Genomic DNA, 18,481 nt, shown 5'->3' on the forward strand with positions numbered 1-18,481 from the left:
CCGGGATCGACAATCTGGCGCAGTTCTCGCAGTGCCGGCTCGTATTTTCTGGTAGGCTCGCCAGTGGCCACGGGGTAAACTAGTGCCAGTCCACTAAGGCTGATGGTCCTTAGCGTGAGCAACCGCGCTCAAAATAACTGGCTGGGGTTAGCGTGGGTGGCTCTGGTATGGTGGATCAACCCGTGGCCAGCGAAGGGTGTGCGCCTGGGGCTGTGTCGATGTCAGCTCACAAATAGTTCATTCACAATGCTAGTATGGAGTGCAACCACAATGAACTGTCTGATGGTCTTGTCTGGCGAGACTCTTGTGGTCTCTGTTTATTACTCATTTATTTAATATCATGTGGTGGTCGTGTTGAAGTTGTTATTGTTGCCGGATGTACTCCATACTCGTGTGTTCCAGTCCCCCCATTTTCCACGCGACTTGCTCCATGATTCTTGATTCTCATTCATTCCACCGTGCACTCCACCGGGACTAAGATCCGCACAGGATGGCCTCGCTATTCTTTGCAGTCAACAGTCACGGGCGAATTTTCCTCGCAGATTCAGGAATGGGACTATGCAAGGAAACCCGGCCCCCTACATGATCATGCTGGGGCCGCTCAGTCCGCACTTGCGCAAGAACCCGGTTCGTCGGCGCGGTCTGACTGAGGAAAGAATTTCCTTCGGAATTTCCTTCGGACTTCACAGGGATCCTCAGCACGTACTCTGGGGAGCATCCGGACATATAATCTGCCGCATAAGCCGAAGCGAAGCGTAACTCTACTCTTAAAACTTGGCCCCAATCTGGTAACTGCTAGCTCTATGGACGCGATTCAGGGTTATGGGGGCAGTCCCCATTCTTCTATTGACATTCCCCGTCCGAGTCACTACTCACAGCACGTGGTCACTACAGAAGGAAAGCGTAATCTCCCGAGCATCAGAATCAGTTGTATATTGTGTTGTGATCGTTCTGGGCGCTCAATGGCTCGCAGAATACGCGAGAGACTTTTATGCTGCCATAAGACTGAGATAGACACCCCAGACGACACCGAATAGATTCCCAACAAGGAGGCGCTGGCTAGCGGGCACCACGGTGAAGTTCAGAACCGAAACAAACGGCCAGAGCTTGAGACCAGCGAGCATGAATGGCCAGAAATTCTGAGTGATAAGCACAGTCAGCCGAGATCTCATGATTGCATTGCATTGGGTCCGGGAACCCGCGTATAACATTATTGGACTCATCAGATCAGCGAGCCAAGGAAACGGGCCCAGGGGCCAAGCGGGAAGTATGGATTAAATATTATGGAAAAGGAAGGAAGGAAGATGTCAGGAGACGGATAGCTTGAAAAGTGGATGACCTACATTTGCTATTTCGTCCTTGATGACTTCATAGTCGTAGCCCCGTAAGAAGCCCATTGTCGCGATGAATGCGACAGTGTTCCAAGCACCGCCAACAACCTGGTCGACCACGATTTTCGCCACCGTGTTCTTGACATTGAGCTTCGGCTTCTGCTTCTCTTTTTCATTCACTTTCTCCTTCTCATTCGCCTTGTCTTTCTCTTTCCCCGCTTTCGGTTCGTTCTGCTCAAACCCGGGGAATCGAGACTCGAGAGTCTCAAGCCAGAGAAACGTCAATGGCGATAAGATGAGCGCGCTAGTCGTGAATTGGAACAGCGCTTGCGAGTCAAGCTCAAAGGACGTCTAGACGTATATCTCGGCTTCTCTACTATGCTGGAGCCCGCAGTGTCGACTGTCGGTGCTCCGTCCATAGAAGGAAAGCCGAGGGCTGTCAGCATGTTGATCGTTGTTGGTGCAGTGTTGGATGCTGCGCCTCCATTCGGTGTTCTTTTGGCCCTCCAAAATGTGCCTCATGCAGGACAACATCCTCTGTAGAGACTAGAGACAGGGCCAAAAAAAAAAAAACAATTGACAAAGAAAAAGACTAGAAGCTAACGCACCTCATCCCGATAAGACGTAATCCCCTGTGCAAGCACATTCGACCCAGCACTGATCAAAGCAGCCTGCAAAGTGGCCTTTGCGATCGGAGGAAGCGCCATAGCATCGAACACAGTAACAAAACCCCTCGTAATCTTCACGGATCACCGAGATTATACTTTGAGTTCAACGTCGATCTGATCCGCTGTTCGGAGAAGGCGTCTGAGCGGGGAGTTCTTTTGATGGATGGGATTCGAGAGACGATTGTGGCGAGGTTGAGAGGGCGCCCGTTGTGGGTGCGTGGCTTGGTTTTACGGTGAGACACAAATGGGGCAGAGCTGTCGAAGATCCAGACCACGGAGGGGATTGGTGACTGGTGAGTGAGAAGGCAATCTTATACGAAGACGAGCTGATCGAAAAGAGAAAACGAGGATTTGACACGAGGTGAAAGTGGAATGAGCAAAAACGTGGATTGAGGGAGGAGGATGGGTGGAATGGATGTCCTGCTTGACGGCCAGACAGCGTTCACCTGCAGGACACGCTGGACTCTGGAAACACGACGTTTCTCCGTCCAGCGTTACTTTTTAGTGTCTTAATACTCTACTTAGGTAGCACGGTTTTCCAGCTTCCGGGACATTGTCGAGTTCTTTATTTACACCCCGGATCTATATTAAACACACCGATCGCGACAATCGCTTTAGTCCGCCAACGGTGAGATCAACGGCAACGCACAGCCAGATCTACACGAACCTTGTCGACCCTCCCCTCCAGTATTGTCTTCGCATCAAAGGATGAACAACCTCATTATTTGCGTTGGAATACGAGATCTCCACACCAAGGCTCGTAAACGAGGACAGGGATTAGCCCGATCAGGAAACACGAGAGCTTCATTTGACTGCACATCATGACGCAATAAGAATACAAGAATAGAAACAGAGTTAAATCTGGGAATATCTGGCCGTTCACCAAGATGCATCGGATTTCTTTATTGGGTTCTTTTCTAACTTTGACGTGCAAGGTTATGGATATATATATTTCAGTGCTAGGGAGCCTAATAAATGTCGTGACGCTTGAAGCTAGATACTCGCAGTGTCAAAAGGAGCCCTAGGGAAGCAGCCAGACAAGCTCTCGATAATTGGGGAGACTTTCCTATTGTGGGGTGTTGTTTTGAGCGTCGACTATCAACTGTAGGCCAGATTTATGTTGAAGGTGGTGAAGGTGCGGGACAAGCTCTGCTAATGACTGCCAATAGCTGCCGGCAACCTTTCGCGGAAAACATGACTGGGTAATCTGCTGGATACACGTGAAATCGTGAGAGTGGGTATGTTATTGTCTCCGATATGACCCAAAACGCCAGCTAGGTAGTAGCCCAGGCCGCCAAATTGAGTCCAACAGGTGTAAGCATAGCTTGTGGGATAGTATTCCCATGTAAAATCACAAGGCGTAGGCCAAAATTCCGTTTTCAGATCTGGGACACGAGACCACAGCATCGTTTCCGGGTTCCGTATACTGGTCGCCTTATCTTGCATGGACTGGTGTTTTCCTGCTCACGTTGTCGTTTGGAGTTGGGATTATATGACGGAACGAGGGCTGCGTCGAAATGCCTAGGGCTAGGAGCCGCAAGCTCCGCGCTGAGTCGGCCGCAAAAGATATCGTAAGGCTTGAATGGGATCCTTGTTCGTTGAATGTAACATGGCCATGGCCGACTCTCGCCAAAAGAGACTCCTGATATTGTCTAGCTGATATTCTGCAAGCATAATCCATTCTAGACAGACACTTGAACGCCTCCAACTGGCTTCGGAAAACGAGTAGTATCCAGAGACCGATTAATACCGCCAGCCTGGCGACGCACAAATTCAAGCATAGCATCACTATTAGGAGAACCCGGGAAAAAGTAGATTGGTGTTTTCTGCACGACCAGATGCTGCCCATCAAAGTACGCAGTAAGAACGCTCCCACTTCGCGGGCCAACAAACGAAAAGAGCATTACCTGTAGATGAAAACCAATGTTATTATCGATGTTCGATGGGGAAAGGAATGAAGGAAGGGAGTGAGGGATTCATGTTACCGGAATAATGATATGGTTTTTCAGCGATTCATCTTGCATGCGCTCTATCATGATGCCAAGAACAACGAGAAGCTCGCTTCTTAGAAGCTCGTCCGCGTCGTCTACATCGATGGCACTATGCATAGCTGCTTTGATATGCGGGTGCTTGCCACCGTGTTTGACCCAGCCGCCGTGACACTCCCAGTCAATACCGCCACGCATATCGAGTTTAATTTTTGGCGCGTAAAGCCTAATCCAAGAGTAGATATTAGCAGCAAATAGGCTAGTTGCATCGTGGATCTATTACTTACTCGAGAAACTTCCATCCCGTATAGAATGAAAGCGTATGAGTTTCACCGAGCGATTCTCGTGGCCAGACCTGCACCTCTCTGATGAAACATTCATGAATGATCCTCAAACGGGCAGAGAGAGGAAACCCATTTTTCCGCAATGTGTAAGAGCCGTGATCAATGATCTCATAAGATATCGCAACATCCGCAGCAACTTCAGGGTCTGAGGCATCAAACTCGAAAGATGACAGTCGTCCCAGAGACCAGGGTTGGAAGAAATTTGGAACTCTCGAATCAGAATCTTCAAACACCTCTGACCTGATTATTCCCAAATCTGCTTTTTTGATGGAAGGTGTCGGCCATTCTTGCAAAAGCTTATATTGAGTCCTGAGGACTGCTAAGCAATCGGCCTTGATATCTTTTTTAGACATCGCGAGCTTAGTAAAAGCGTCTGCTAGTAAGCTGACAAGGTCATCGAGTCCTTGGGACATTATTTAGAGATGATCAGAGTTGTGATTTGAAGAGAGCTGATAGAAGGAAGCGAGAAGGAACTGGGAGAGGAAGAGAAGAGGTCAGTTGAGGTAAACCTTGCGAGAAGTGGGAGCGACACCGCTAAGCGGCCTGAGGCAAACCATTGAAAAGCTTCCCTCATTCACAATGATAACAACTGGTACTTAATTAACTTGCAGTTTCAGCAAATAGATTGCGACTACAGACAATGGCCAATTTGGTCTTTTGGGGAGGATGGAGGAGACATAAGGTGCGCATCTCGGGCGAACAGGATGAGGACTGTTTTCAAAAAAAGGCACAATAGCACGTACAACGTTAGAAGCACGGCATCTTGTTCGAACGTAGGAGACAGAAACGCTGATTTTGAAGGCTAGGGGAGTGTCGGCCTAGACGAAAGAGCAGGAGCAGCCATCGCGGTGGATCTTCATTTTGAATAATTGGGAGATGTCGATGAAAGGAACAAAGAAGAGATGAGGCTGGAGGTGAAATGAACTGAGTATACACCACTCTACAAGGTGCACGTGAGCTGAGGAAAGGGCAATTCTATTGTAAACACCCTAGTCAATGGTATACCATTTAATATGTAACACAACGTAAAGTATCTCCTGAGCCATGTTTTCGTAGCTGCAACCGGATAAATCGAATCCTTCACAGCCAGTGGTGCGCGATCCTTTCAAAGAGACGCCATTACCTCGTATTTTAATAAAAGAAGTTGTTGACGATGGGATGGTCCGAAGGTTGTAGGCCGGGAGCAGCTATTAACAGTGAGTATAATGCTGTTTTCCCTACTGTGCTCTGTTCACCTACATTAGACATCACAATCCGTGATGGAAACAGTACCCGATACCAGGCTGCTATGTGTGGAACAGAAAATGTGAAAAATAGCTGCTAGCCACCAGACACGCATGACCTTGGTGCAGCGGTCTAGCATCTCGACAGAAAATGGGATCCACGGCAAGCCCCCAGGATGGAGCAGACGGGCCTTGGGGGTTATTTCATTGCGTAGCGGGACCTGCATTTGGTTTGAAAGGTTTGCTTTGTGTGGAAGATTCCGGCGTGTGATAAGTGATAGTTTGACGGTGATGGTAGTGGTGGTAGTGGTCTTGCGGTGGTAAGCGTATCGGTTTCAGGAAGCGTTCGTTCTCGAGTCTTGACCGTGTTCGTGTTCGCTCCCAGCAAGACGGCTATGGAGCGTGTCAGCATTGTCCAGATATAAAAGAGCCAGGGTCTTACCGTCCGTCCACAGGATAGACACTACCAGCAGCGGCCCGGCAGTGAGGGTGACGACCCCGAGAACCACCCAGGCGAGGTACGAGGAGCCGTCGATGTGGATAACGAGCTCAACGCCAAACATTGGAAACAATTATATAATGAAAAAAATAGCTAAACTAGATAAAAATAGTGTTGGAGACAGCTGGCTAACCACCAGCCTTGCAAGGTCTTGTGGTGCAGAGGTCTAGCGTCTCATCGAATAGCACTAGCTATGGAGAGAGAAAGGAAAGCTTCCAACGGACCGTGGACGAAGCTGAGATTTAAGTAAAAAAACGATTCTACGGGGAGCTCCTTCCTGCAACAAAATCAGGAGTGGGAAGGCGCGAATCAGGCACATAGACGCCATGAGTGATCACACAGCAGGCACACTCGGATGAACAGTGGCCATATACTTTCATCAAGAACATTGTCCCCTTCGGCCCTCTCACACCGCTGTAATCCCGGATCCAATACTCGTCAAGGGCTTTCTCACAGCAACCACATGTCCTCGCACAGCATCCACCTCTATTAGCACAGCCCTGACGCCGGTAGTTCCAAATATTAGTCCGGCCGTCCTCGTAAAGACGAGTTCTCCAGAACTTATTACTTATCCACATCGCGGCATCATCAGGTGCGCGGTCGGAGCTTTTGTTAAGCTGTGCCCGGATACTGAGTAACTTGGAGCGTAGTCTGCGAAGGTTTTGTATTCTTCTCTCTTTGTACGGAGAGACCGACTTTGAAGGGATGTCCGGGTGGAGGTTATACATGTAGATCTCTTCACCATCTTCTCGATTAAGCTGGCGCATGCGCTGTAGAGTCGCATGCAATGTTTGGCATTGGTTATCATACCAGTTGATAAACTCCCGAGTGCGTGAATATACTGCAGCCGGGAGGGTACGAACGAGGAGGTTACTCCACCATAGCTTTGCACGATAGATTTCGTCGTCAGTCCTTCCGAAAAACCGGAGTACTCTTTCGATGCATGTGCCGAACATGATGGTAGGCTCTGTCTTCGAGAAAACTTGTGAGATGTAAATGAGAACGAAAGAACGAAAGAACGAAAGAACGAAAGAAAAAAAGAGGGAGGATGGCGTGTTTATACTCTCCCCTGGATATCTGAGTCACATTAAGCTTTCCATCTCCCTCATACCACCCCGTTCATCCACCTTCTTTTCCACAACTATTAAGGGTACTGAGAATCCGTGGCATGACAAGTCAGCCATGGTTACTGGCGCCGCATTGATGAACAATTAAAATCATCTGTACTTAAAAACTTATAAATATCATACTAGTATTCTCAGCTTATTGATATGTTAATACTAGTAATTTGGTACGGCATAGTTATAAATCTACGGATCTCGGGAAGATCGGGCGGGAGGGGCCGCAGTGGGACCAGCGGACCAATGGACAAAAGTACAGCCACACTCCATTTCTTAATGTTGCATACCAGTTATTTACGGTACAGTAAGTTATTGTTTTAGCTTGACACTGCGTGAAATACAGAGAACTACACTGTCAGAAGGAGAACGGACAACGTAGGCATAAAGTGACTATAAAACGGACAGTGGTAAGCTTCTACATAATGCAACTCCACATGCTAGGACTTACATACCTAGATAGACCTTTATTCAAAATGACTCCTGCCTGCGCAAGGCAGTGCGAATATCGTCGCGAAAGGCCTCGTCTAGTAAAGACAGCAAAGCCGGGTTACTCTCGTTCTCCATCCAAGTAGCGTCGTGCGCCAGGGCAACATGCACTCCCATTTCCTTCTCCATCATTCTCATCCGTGCCAGTGTATCCTCCGCGGCAGCAACATCCGTGTGCAGACAGCCCGTACTCCCATCAGGAAGCTCAAATGTCCCAAACTCCTTCGTACCGTTGAATAACGCCCTAAATAATAATAACAATAATCAGCCTGCTTGGCCATAAACCAATACTGCTGCATATACCGTGAATGACAACAATCCGAACCCAACATAATCCACTCGCCCGATTGCAGCCTAGCGCACGCGCACAAATTCCCAGGCATATGGCCCGGCGCTTGAATAACCCAGAACGAACCATCGCCAAAGAAATCCATAGCGCGCTCGAAGGGCCCGAATTGGACCCACGGGCCTGCTAGTGTCTTCCACCGCTCTGTTGCGAGCTCCGGGTCGAAGTACCGCCCGTCCCAGGGGGAGCATGGATCTGCGAGGTGGCCCGGGGAGCAGTATTCGGATGTGCCTGGGCCGAAGAGGACGGTGGCACTGGGGAATGTTTGCTTTGCGGGTCGGCAGTGGTCGAAATGTGCGTGGCTATACGAGTTCAATATTATATCTATCAGCCCAGGGGTTGCGGCTAGGGTTCGCACCTGAGTATAATGGCATCAACTTGCTCAGCTCCGATGCCACTGCGCCGCTTGATCTGGTCTGGAATTCGCTCTCGTGGGTCTTGGACTTCAGCTTCGATTATCGGTCCGTTTGCGATCAGCGGAGGGAAGTCGTTTGGATTCTTGGCCTGATTAGGACATGGACGCAGATCTGTTTCTGAATAGAGGCGTCTATAGACGTACTGATGACATTCCCAGATCCCACAAGACCCATCGATTCTGCTTTACATGGTGGATGAGGAAGCTCCAGTTGTACATTCGGAATTTCTTTGCCGGCTCTCCTGCGTGCAGCTTGTGGTACTCGGCTGTCATGCTTCCTCCGTTGAGGAGCTGGAGATTAACATATGCCTTTGTATCAGGAAGCACGTTCTCGAAGCTGGCCATGGTGCAGAATGTCTGTTTCTAGCTGATGTTTGGATCTGGGAGATTTAAATATGGTCTGTTTCCCGGGTGACGATACACCCCACCTAGCAAGCTAGAGCTACACATCATTCGATTGTCTAATGCAGATCGTTCCATCTAGAATAATTACACACGCTATAGCTTCGCCTTAGATCCATCGCTGCCAGATTTATCTCGCAAGTGGCGATATCTCTGGGGCCAGATACCTTGTTTTCCCGGTGCGAGGATGCCGTTAGGGTCGACTGCATCCTATAATAAATGTCAGATCTGTCAACAGGGCACGTCAAAGGATAAGTACCTTCAGTTTCTCGACGAATCGGATGTATGCATGGTTATTGAAATCATTTAAACCCGCAATCAAATCTAAATTCAGTCAGCAAGGTCAAATACCAGGAGCATATGCCCTACCCATGTGCTGGACATGTCCACGATACATGCCATATCCCTCCTTCGTAGCCTCCCTATGCAGTGCCATAAAAAGCTCATGCATTGCCTTTCGCTCTTTCTCGCTATGCTGGTCGAAGGTGAACATCCCCATGATAACAACATGCCGCTCATGCATAAAGAAGTCCGTCATCAACTCGCACCCTGCTGCTTCGAAGAGCGGCTTCGCGCGCCGCATCCACTCAAGCACCCGTTTTCCAGACGACGGAATTATCGGCGCATAATCACCATGCGCAGGCTTTCCAACCCCGTCCTCTTTCAGCGGCCAGCTCATCAGCGGGATGCCCATCAGACTGGGCACGCCAACGAACACATTCCCATCCTCAAAGGGAATCGACTTGGCATCGAGCAATTCCCCAAGCTCTGCCGCAAAGAGCTTTCCCGTGAACTCGCCAGTCGGGGCTTTCTCTTTAAGAACATCACGTATCTCATCGAAATGCGCCTGGACAATCCGTTTCGGCCCGTATAGACCGAACCGCGCCGCCCAGTATCCAAGCCCAAGCTGCCTCTGAAGCTCCTTCACCCTCCAATCCGGGATAGGCCCATCCCCGTTCCAAAAGTCCCTCCGTCGACCATGTATAGAGAGCGCCTCGACAACATTCCCAACGAAGACCACACTAGGAATAACCCCGTTCCGACGCATCACGCCTAGTGTATCAACCAAGACCTCCAAGTCCTCGAATTCCGGCATGCTAAACGTACACGCCATAAACGTGGCCGGCTGCGGCGTCATCCAGATACTCATTTTAGTTACGATGCCCAGGTTACTCTGCAAGAAGAGGCCTTCTACCGAGGGGCCGAATGTGAATTTGGATACAAACGCGGAGGGAGAGTTTGTGAGGCCGAATTGCCCGGTGCGGAGGATGTCGCCGTCGCCGAGCATGATCTCGCATCCGGCGACGCATTGGTGGTGAAGGGAGTTTGGGCCGAAGCCTGTGCCGCGGTCTACTGTCTACCCAAGTTAGTATCCAAATAGTTTACATGGCGGTTTAGGACATGACTTATGGAGGTAACTTACATTCCCGATCACGCTCCCCCAGCCTAGAGAAGGTGTGCTTGGCCAGACTTTCTTCTTGTGCTCGACGCAGTAGTTGTACAGATCTGTCCAAGTTACGCCGGGCTCTACCACGGCATAATGGAGGTCGTCGTTGACTTCCAGAATGCGGTTCATTCGATGCAAGTCGAGGGTCACCGACCCGCTCAGTACAGGAGCAGGTCCACCATAACTACATATTGGAAACCCAATTAGCGGGAGACACACTATTCAGGAGAAGAATGAATATCATACCCCAGATTCTTCCCTCTGGAGATCGTCCAGAGTGGAAGCGCATATTTGTTAGCGATTCCAAGGACCCGGCGCAGTTCGTCCATGGACGCAGGACTATACGGAAACAACATACATAGCGTTAGCAAGACATAGCAGTATCTAAATACAGACTCGAAGATTAATCCAGACTTACGTGACTGCAGCACTGGGAACCTTCCGCCTCGACTCCTCATCCTCGTAGACATCATACGGATCGACATAATGCGCCAACGCCTCGCCAACAAAAACAGAACCGACCCCGAGCGCAGAAATAAGTTCCTCAATTGCAATTTTGAAAGCGGATTCTGTCACGCCAACCGGTAGCACGGTTGGTATTTTTGCCCTGGGCGGCGAGAATGTCTCTTGATGGGCTGCCTCGTACTCTGCGTCTGGGTAGGTTTTCTTTGGTGGTGAGGATGTCATGGTATAAGTATATTAATTGGCTTGTTTGATTTGGGGGTTGATATTAGAATTGTTGTTGTAAACAGTGCCCCTCATGGAACGGATCAGGACGGGGCGGGAGTACCTGGGCGCTTATATGCAGAGTGTCATGTGGAAGGCTGGGCAGGGTTAACTGCTTGAGGTTAGCCAAATAGATGCATAAGTCTATACATTGTTCTAGAGTGAGATTGGTCTGCGAGAGTATCCACCCTTTTATATTGGGAAAAGTGCAAGATGGGGGCGCCGCATATCTTATTGGGCGGTGGCATCTTATACGCTTCTAAGACTGGCAAACTCATTCAAGATAACAGGAAATTAAGCAACTGCTCATACGGGAAGATCGAGACGGGAGCGGCGGGAGTGGGGCAGACAAAGTGTAAATAATTAAATATCAGTGGATAAAGTATGTCATTTATTTGGTAACAGTCTATCAATTTATCGTCAATCTATTCAACAGCCCGCCTCACAGTCTCAACAACAACAGCACCAACCTCCTCCGCAAACGGCGGGCACATCATCGAGAAGTGATCTATACAGTCAGCAACAGAAGCGACAAGAAATGGTAACAATAGGATAGAACTCACCTCCATCCACCGAATGCACCGAAATGCCCTCCCCAACAAGCGTCTCCCACCCATTCATCCCAAACGTCTCCCTGCGCCCATAAAACCACGAGTTAAAATACCGCTCAAACTCATCCAGACTCATCTCATACAGCGTCTTCCCAATATCCACCCCGGGCCGCTCCATCGCCGCAACAGGCGCATCATGTCTGTTATCTAGCCCCAGACGCGCCCATACCACGGCGACATGTTTCGGCTCACGGCCTGCAGCAAACGCAGGCGCATCATAGGCAGACAGCGCGCGGCATGTTGCCATGAGATGCTCGCGTTCCTTCACCGATAGATCCTCAGGGAGGTCTCGCGCGCGGTTAATCCCCTCGAAGGTACCCAGTTTATTGACAAAGTCCGTCGTGACGATGGAAGTCGGGATGAGCGAGGGCGCGCGCATATCCAGGATGATAAGGGCGTCGATGGACTCTCCTTCCCTGGTAAGTCTGTGTGCGACTTCATATGCGTACATGGAGCCTGCGGACCAGCCGCCGATGAGGTAGGGCCCTGTTGGCTGGATGCGTCGGATTGTGCGCAGGAATATAGATGCCATTTCTTCGATGGAGAGGTCGAATGTTTCGGGGTGTTCGAGGAAGGGGGATTCGAGGGCGTAGATGCGTCGGCCGGCTGGGAGGGCTTTGAGGTGGATGTAGGACTCGACGGTGCCGGAGCCGTCGGTTGTTAGGAATAGGGGGGCAGACTGGGATCGGGATTTTCCTTGGATTAGGACTGCCCGGGAGACAGCGGAGGAGAGCTTTTGCTGGCGAGAATCTGTTTTGCTTGCTTCTTTTGCTGGAGTAGTAGCAGGAGCAGGAGTGGGAGCGTCCTCCATGTCATCGTCCAGGGCTTCCTGTGCACTTCCAACCGTGGGATTCTGGGTAAAAAACGCAGCAGGCAGCTCAACACCGGTCTCGCTCTGGAAGGCCGCAGTGATCTTGATGCTGAGCATCGAGTCCATACCGACCGAGTCAAAAGTAGTCGACGGCGTGAGGTCGCTGTCCTCGAGACCCAGTGCATCTGCAACAAGAGACAAGAGACGTCCACTCAATGCGGGACCTTGACCTTGACCTTGACTTTTACCGACAGTGACACCGTCCGAGGGCTTCGACTTAGGGCTAGGCTTGTCCACCTCATCTTCAAAGTCCGCCAGTGACCCTAGTTCCTGCTGTACATCAGCCGGGGTCGGGAAGTTGGTAAAGAACGCCGCCGGCAGCTCCACAGCAGTTGTACGCTGGAAGTTAGCCAAGATCGCAATAGCCATCTGCGAATCAACGCCGAACTCCGTAAAGGTTGTTCCTGGCGCGCCTTTCATTTCGTCCACGCTGACGCCCGTCCGCTCGGCCACGGCTTCCAGTAGCTCTTCGCTTAGATCGACCGTGTCTGACACGCTTCCAGGAGAATCTGGTCTGGAAACCGGAGTGTTTGCACCAGACGAGCCGCTACTGCTGCTGGGACTTGGGCTGGGCGAGGGGATTGCCTGCTTTCCACGCCTTGGTGTAGGAACAGCCCTAACCGGGGCTGCTGCCCGCACTGGCTTTGGTGAGCGACCGCGCGTAGCACCAGTAAGCAAGGCGAAGAAGTCCCGGTCCAGCTTTTTAAAGCAGATATCTGTGCAGACAGCAACAAGGTTTTCACGGCTGTCAGTGGCATACACATCACACAGACTGGTACCAGTCTTGGAGTCCTGCTCGCGGATGGTGGCGTAGACGTGGTACGGGCCGGCCGAGGAGATGTCGCCCACGATACGCAACGAGCCGATATGATTCGCAATGTGGACTTCATTCTTCACTCGGCGGACATCTGCATTAAGCAGGAATCCAGCCACATGGACCAGCGCATCAACCGCGAACGGACTACTGACGAAGCTGCCGTGGTCGGTAGTAGGCGTGAGTTGCAGAGTGACAGCAGCGTCGCGGAAGTCGGCGGCGATAACAGCTTCTTGGACAGCGTGGTAAGGGGGTGAATAGTCCACGATCTCCGAGAACACTTTATAGAACAGGGCTGTGTCCAAAGCGTGGACTTCGCGCGGGCGGATGGCGTTGTTGAGTGTCTGCACGCGCGCCTTGACAAGTGGCTGGATACGAGACCATTCGCGGCGAGTAGATGAATCGATCTGTGCTAGGCGCATTACAGCTGATCCATACTCGACCGGCATTGTTTTGGGTGATTTAAGCCCTTTGAAATGAACCGAAACGACGTTCGTCTTCGTGTTGAGCGCTGCTTCTACCCAGACTTGTGGCAGGACCTCCATGTCATCTCGTAGAACAAGCGGGCTGTGCATCTCGAGACTTGTTAGCTCGTATGTTGTCAATGAAGGAGATGTGCTTTGCTCCTCTTGTTCAAGGTATGTTGCAGCGGTGTATGCCATGTCAATGAAGATGCTCGCTGGGCAGATGGCGGACTCGTCGACGACATGGCCGCCGATGGCTTTGGCCAGCTTGGGGTCTGACAGGTCGACTGTGAATTTCCCAAACAGCGTGCTGTCTGTTTTCTTGATCTCATCTACGGAATGCAGTGTAGTAGACTCGAGTCTTGAAGATTGGATGGACGATGCCGACGGAACAGTGCTGGTTGGAGCAGGAGATTTGTACGAATGCCAAAACGTCTTCAGATCAAAAGCATACGTCGGCAAGCCACTGATCAGACGAACAGAATCTAAATGATCCTTATGGAACTCACTCCAAGAAACAGGCAACTGAGCTCTATGCGCAGCAGCCACAACACCAGAAACAGCCTGCCAGTCCTCACCCCCGCGACGCAGACTCGGCCAGGCATTGACACGAGTCGACTCCAGACAGGCCGCAATAAGCCCAATGCAAATAGGATGAGGACCAATCTCAACAGCAAATGCGCGGTCTGAGATAAGTCCTTCCGCCTCGCAAACACGAACAGCATCTAAGAAAGCCACAGGCTCCCTGGTATGCCGGCGCAGGTACTCAGCATTGAAAACGCCCGTTTCTCCGGGTTTCACGATCCGGCCTAGCACTGTACTCGCCACAGGCATGGTCGGCGCATGGAAGGGGACTTGTGCAGCGGCAGCCTCGAGCTCGTCGAGGAGGACGTCCATCTGGCGGGTATGGAAAGCATGCTGCACGCGCAGCCGAGTAGTCGAGACCTTCCCCCCGTCGTCGGACTTGAGATACTCATCCAGAGCCTCGATAGCAGCGACGGGCCCGCCGACAACAGTACTCGATGGGCCATTGACACAGCAGATCTCGCATCCTGATGTCGCGGCCGAGTCCCGGATGCGGTATTGCGCCGTGCGCATGGGCAGGCTGACAGCTAGCATTCCGGCTTCGGATGGAGGACAGCGGCTGAAGATGAGCGAAGCGCGCTTGAAGGCTAATGCTAGGGTATCGCTTGCTGAGAGAACCCCGGCAATGCAGAGCGCTGCGTACTCCCCTAGACTGTGGCCGATTAGGACTGTTGGTCGGATTCCTAGGGACTGCCAGTAGCGTGCTAGGGCGATTTCGAGGGCGACGGTGGCGACCTGCATGTCTACCTCGGTTACATAGTCATCTTGTGAACTGCGGATAACATTTATGAACTTGGTTGGCAGGCCCTGTGCATCGCAAAGGTCCTGCATGGAGTCCAGAAGACGCCGGAATGTGGACGAGGTGTTGTACAGCGCACCACCCATGCCCAAGCTCTGCGCGCCTTGACCAGTGAACGCAAAGACAACGGCAGGAGGCGTAGAGTCTAATTTATCACCCAACGGCTTCTGCAGCTGGCGGAGCAGCTCAGTTGTAGAGGACGCCACGTACGCATCGCGGTGGACATTGTGCATGCGGCGCGCGGTCGTCGTGTAGGCAAGGTCCGCTAGGCTTGTATCTGGGTGTTCATTCAAATATTGAACAAGACGCTTTCGATTAGCTTCATGGGCTGTCGCCGTGCGTCCCGATGTGACAATGACATGGTGTGTTCGCGCATCAGACAGCGAGGATGGCGCAATTAGGGCAAAGGCCGGGGGATCCTGCAACAGCATACTGACATTCCCCCCGGCAGCATCAAAGTTATTAACAAAGATATACCGCGGCTCAGGCCCATCCCGGGTCCAAGACTGCCCGTTTGCAAGTTGGATCTGACTCCCGATGAGCGGTGCAAGGTGCGGATTCAATTTGATGGGCTGGTTCGGCTGCGCTGGGATCTTGTCATGTTGAAGCACGAGAATGGCCTTCATCATAGAGATAATCCCCGCCGCGGCCTCGCTGTGTCCGATATTCGCCTTCAAGGCGCCGACAATCAGCGGCTTTTCCCGCTGCGGTCCATTGGACGGTGCGAAGACGCTCTGGACAGCGTGCATCTCAACGCGATCCCCAGCCTGCGTGCCAGTGCCATGCATTTCCACAACATCAACTTGCTCAGGACGCACCGCAGCCTGGCGCATAACTCGCCGGTATAATGCCCCTTGCGCTTCTTCTCCTGGGTACGTGATCGAACCCGCACCGGCATTACAGTTTCTCGACGCACCAGCAATAACAGCAACGACATCATCCTTGTCGCGAATAGCATCACCCAGCCGTTTCAAAACCACCACACCAACACCCTCACCACGACAATACCCATCAGCCGTATCCGAGAACGTCTTACAGGCCCCCGTCGGCGACAAAAAGCCACCTTGACTCAGTCCAGCAAACCATTCCGGCGCCGTCAACAACGTCCCCCCGCCAACAACAGCAGCATCATATTTCCCCGCTGCCAGTGCGTCCCGCGCCAGACAAAGCGCCGTAGCACTAGACGAACACCCGGTGTCGATGCTGTAAAAGCCACCAGCCCACTGGAAGAAATGCGATAGCCGCCCCGGCGCAAACCCGCGGTTCACGCCGGGTAGGAAGTGCGTGTCGATGCCTTGCTGCTCGTTGATGCTCTTCCAGTCGTCCACGGTCTGGCCGAAGTAGGTGGCGATGCGAGGGGGTGTTTGCTGCTGCTCGCCGTTAGGACTGGAGTAACCCGCCATCTCGAGTGCTTCGTATGTAGTCATAAGCAGCATGCGCTGCACGGGGTCCATCTGCATTGCCTCGCGGGGAGAAATGTTGAATAGCCGATGATCAAAGTCGCCAGGGTTCTTGAGGAAGCAGCCATAGCGGGCGAGAAGGGCGTTGTGCTTTGCGCGGGTTGGGTCGTAGAAGTCGTCGACGTTGAACCGGGTTTCCGGGATCACCTGGTGTGTGGTTTGAGCGGTCTCGAGCAGCTTCCAGAACTCGTCGAGGGTGTCGCTGTCTGGGAAGCGGCCGGACATGCCGACGACTGCGATTGCGTCTGCTGGGATGGTGTTGAGGTTGGAGCCGTAGGGTTTGGGGGGTGGATTGAGCTGGCTGGTTTGGACGAGGAGGGAATTCTTCTCGAGGAGGCTTGTGATTCCGGATGTCTCGGTGGAACCAAGATTGGTGAGGGTTATATCGGTGGTATTGGTAGATTGGAGGTCATTGACCAGCGCTGCAACTGTCTCCTCTATATCGATGCGCTGGTGGGCGACTTGGTCCACGGCAAGCTTCCAAAGCTCCACTCTTCCAACTGAATCTGTAAAAATACTTGTAGAATCAATGGTAGGCAAATGAGATCCATGCATCGGTGCCTGAGACAGTACTGTGGGTGCTGAAGTCGCAGCGAACTCTGGTGTCTTTGCAAACACATCCAACGTGGACGGAGGCCCAAAGACCACAGTGCTCTCCGTCAACACCTGGCCAATATAGACCCGGTTCATTGGACTTAGGGAAGCATTGAACTTTTCAAGTCTTTGTTCCAAGTCAGAAACGCTGATGGCGTTGGACACAATTCGAGCCCACGGTTCGTCTGACTCTTCTATGTCTTTACCCCTGCGCTGGAGAGCCAGCCCTAGACGAAACGCAACTGACACAGCCTCCAGACCCAGGGTGACGATATCATCTACCGTCGAGGCCGCAACGGCAACCCCTGCTGCCAGAAATCCAGCGCCGAATGCCAAGGGATACCTCTTCTCTGACAAGAGGGCGGGCTGGTCTTCGGCCAGACTAGATACATAGTTAGTATGGCAAACGGATAGCAGATAAGTGTCACATACACAAGAATCTGGCCTATCTGGACTGTGGCCAGGAGTACCAAGTCAGCGACTATACTGCCCTTGGCGTGAGTGACATGTCGCTCAGCGAGCTCCACGAGGTCCTCGAACGGGCCAATGCTAGCCCGCTCAAGTCCATCCAGCGAAGACGTATGACGCTGTACCACCGTTGCCACTTCGGTAAGGAGGGCGTGCAGCCTGCGACGCGACTTGGAGCGCACGTTCAGGTCGTGCACGGCTGCGAGGGTGGCTCGCTCGTGGGGGAAGAAGAGGACGTGCTTAGGAGGCATTTTGGAGAGAAGTGGGCTTGAAATTTTAGACACTGGCTGCTTCCTCTAGCGGGTTGGTTCAGCTTCGAATACTGGGTGCACTGAGTGCTATATAATCTATATACTCGTCTTCGTTTGTCTTCAGCCAGACTCTGGGCAATCCTTCAGCTCATCGGCCGCTTCTATCAGGCACTGCCTAGCAATCTGATGCGTGTTGCATGGCGGATTTCGCAATCAGGATTCCAATTGCAGGATCCAGCAAAGGCAGAGTATGCCAAAACTCTGAATCTAGAGCCGAGTATCTACTGTGGAACTGAGTGTTGAGAGAGCCTCATCCTTCACGCCGTTACTGGTTCTAGAAGGCCGATATGACAGGATTAGGGCTCCACCAGCGCGCATGTCTAGGCCTTGGTAAGATGAGAATAAGCGTATTACCAATCTTCAGAGAACACAAGGTTGCGTTCTTGACTGGTTTCTGGCGTTATTAATGGTGAGACGCTTAGAAATCAGCAGGGCCGCGATATATACTCGGGGTCGAGATACTCGGCCTCTTCCAGGTTGCACAGACCACAATTAGATTGGAATTATG

The 18,481-nt window shown here is 51.7% G+C and overlaps 6 protein-coding genes across 6 annotated transcripts; all 6 read right to left on the minus strand.

The window, feature by feature from the left end:
* Window positions 1-1,307: 1,307 nt before the first annotated feature.
* Window positions 1,308-2,038, minus strand: APUU_10629A (uncharacterized protein; the record flags this gene model as incomplete). Its single annotated transcript, XM_041702918.1, has 2 exons — window positions 1,308-1,682; window positions 1,940-2,038. 2 exons carry the CDS (start codon window positions 2,036-2,038, stop codon window positions 1,308-1,310), a joined length of 474 nt encoding a protein of 157 aa, XP_041549995.1.
* Window positions 2,039-3,681: 1,643 nt separating this feature from the next.
* On the minus strand, window positions 3,682-4,744 carry APUU_10630A (uncharacterized protein; the record flags this gene model as incomplete). Its single annotated transcript, XM_041702930.1, has 3 exons — window positions 3,682-3,906; window positions 3,985-4,213; window positions 4,275-4,744. 3 exons carry the CDS (start codon window positions 4,742-4,744, stop codon window positions 3,682-3,684), a joined length of 924 nt encoding a protein of 307 aa, XP_041549996.1.
* A 1,009-nt stretch (window positions 4,745-5,753) lies between these two features.
* On the minus strand, window positions 5,754-6,117 carry APUU_10631A (uncharacterized protein; the record flags this gene model as incomplete). The annotated part of the gene is made up of 2 exons (XM_041702941.1): window positions 5,754-5,947; window positions 5,997-6,117. The coding sequence occupies 2 exons, from the start codon at window positions 6,115-6,117 to the stop codon at window positions 5,754-5,756; spliced, it is 315 nt and encodes a 104-aa protein (XP_041549997.1).
* Window positions 6,118-7,642: 1,525 nt separating this feature from the next.
* APUU_10632A (MBL fold metallo-hydrolase) lies at window positions 7,643-8,766 on the minus strand (the record flags this gene model as incomplete). Its single annotated transcript, XM_041702952.1, has 4 exons — window positions 7,643-7,904; window positions 7,964-8,308; window positions 8,365-8,504; window positions 8,566-8,766. 4 exons carry the CDS (start codon window positions 8,764-8,766, stop codon window positions 7,643-7,645), a joined length of 948 nt encoding a protein of 315 aa, XP_041549998.1.
* Window positions 8,767-8,919: 153 nt separating this feature from the next.
* APUU_10633A (FAD-binding oxidoreductase) lies at window positions 8,920-10,957 on the minus strand (the record flags this gene model as incomplete). The annotated part of the gene is made up of 6 exons (XM_041702963.1): window positions 8,920-9,033; window positions 9,083-9,147; window positions 9,193-10,180; window positions 10,247-10,454; window positions 10,517-10,609; window positions 10,689-10,957. 6 exons carry the CDS (start codon window positions 10,955-10,957, stop codon window positions 8,920-8,922), a joined length of 1,737 nt encoding a protein of 578 aa, XP_041549999.1.
* Window positions 10,958-11,421: 464 nt separating this feature from the next.
* PKS13 (type I iterative PKS) lies at window positions 11,422-17,913 on the minus strand (the record flags this gene model as incomplete). Its single annotated transcript, XM_041702974.1, has 3 exons — window positions 11,422-11,504; window positions 11,560-17,576; window positions 17,627-17,913. 3 exons carry the CDS (start codon window positions 17,911-17,913, stop codon window positions 11,422-11,424), a joined length of 6,387 nt encoding a protein of 2,128 aa, XP_041550000.1.
* Between the last annotated feature and the right edge of the window lie 568 nt (window positions 17,914-18,481).

Source organism: Aspergillus puulaauensis, chromosome 1 (assembly GCF_016861865.1).
Source record: "Aspergillus puulaauensis MK2 DNA, chromosome 1, nearly complete sequence".
NCBI classification, from domain to species: Eukaryota; Fungi; Ascomycota; class Eurotiomycetes; order Eurotiales; family Aspergillaceae; genus Aspergillus; species Aspergillus puulaauensis.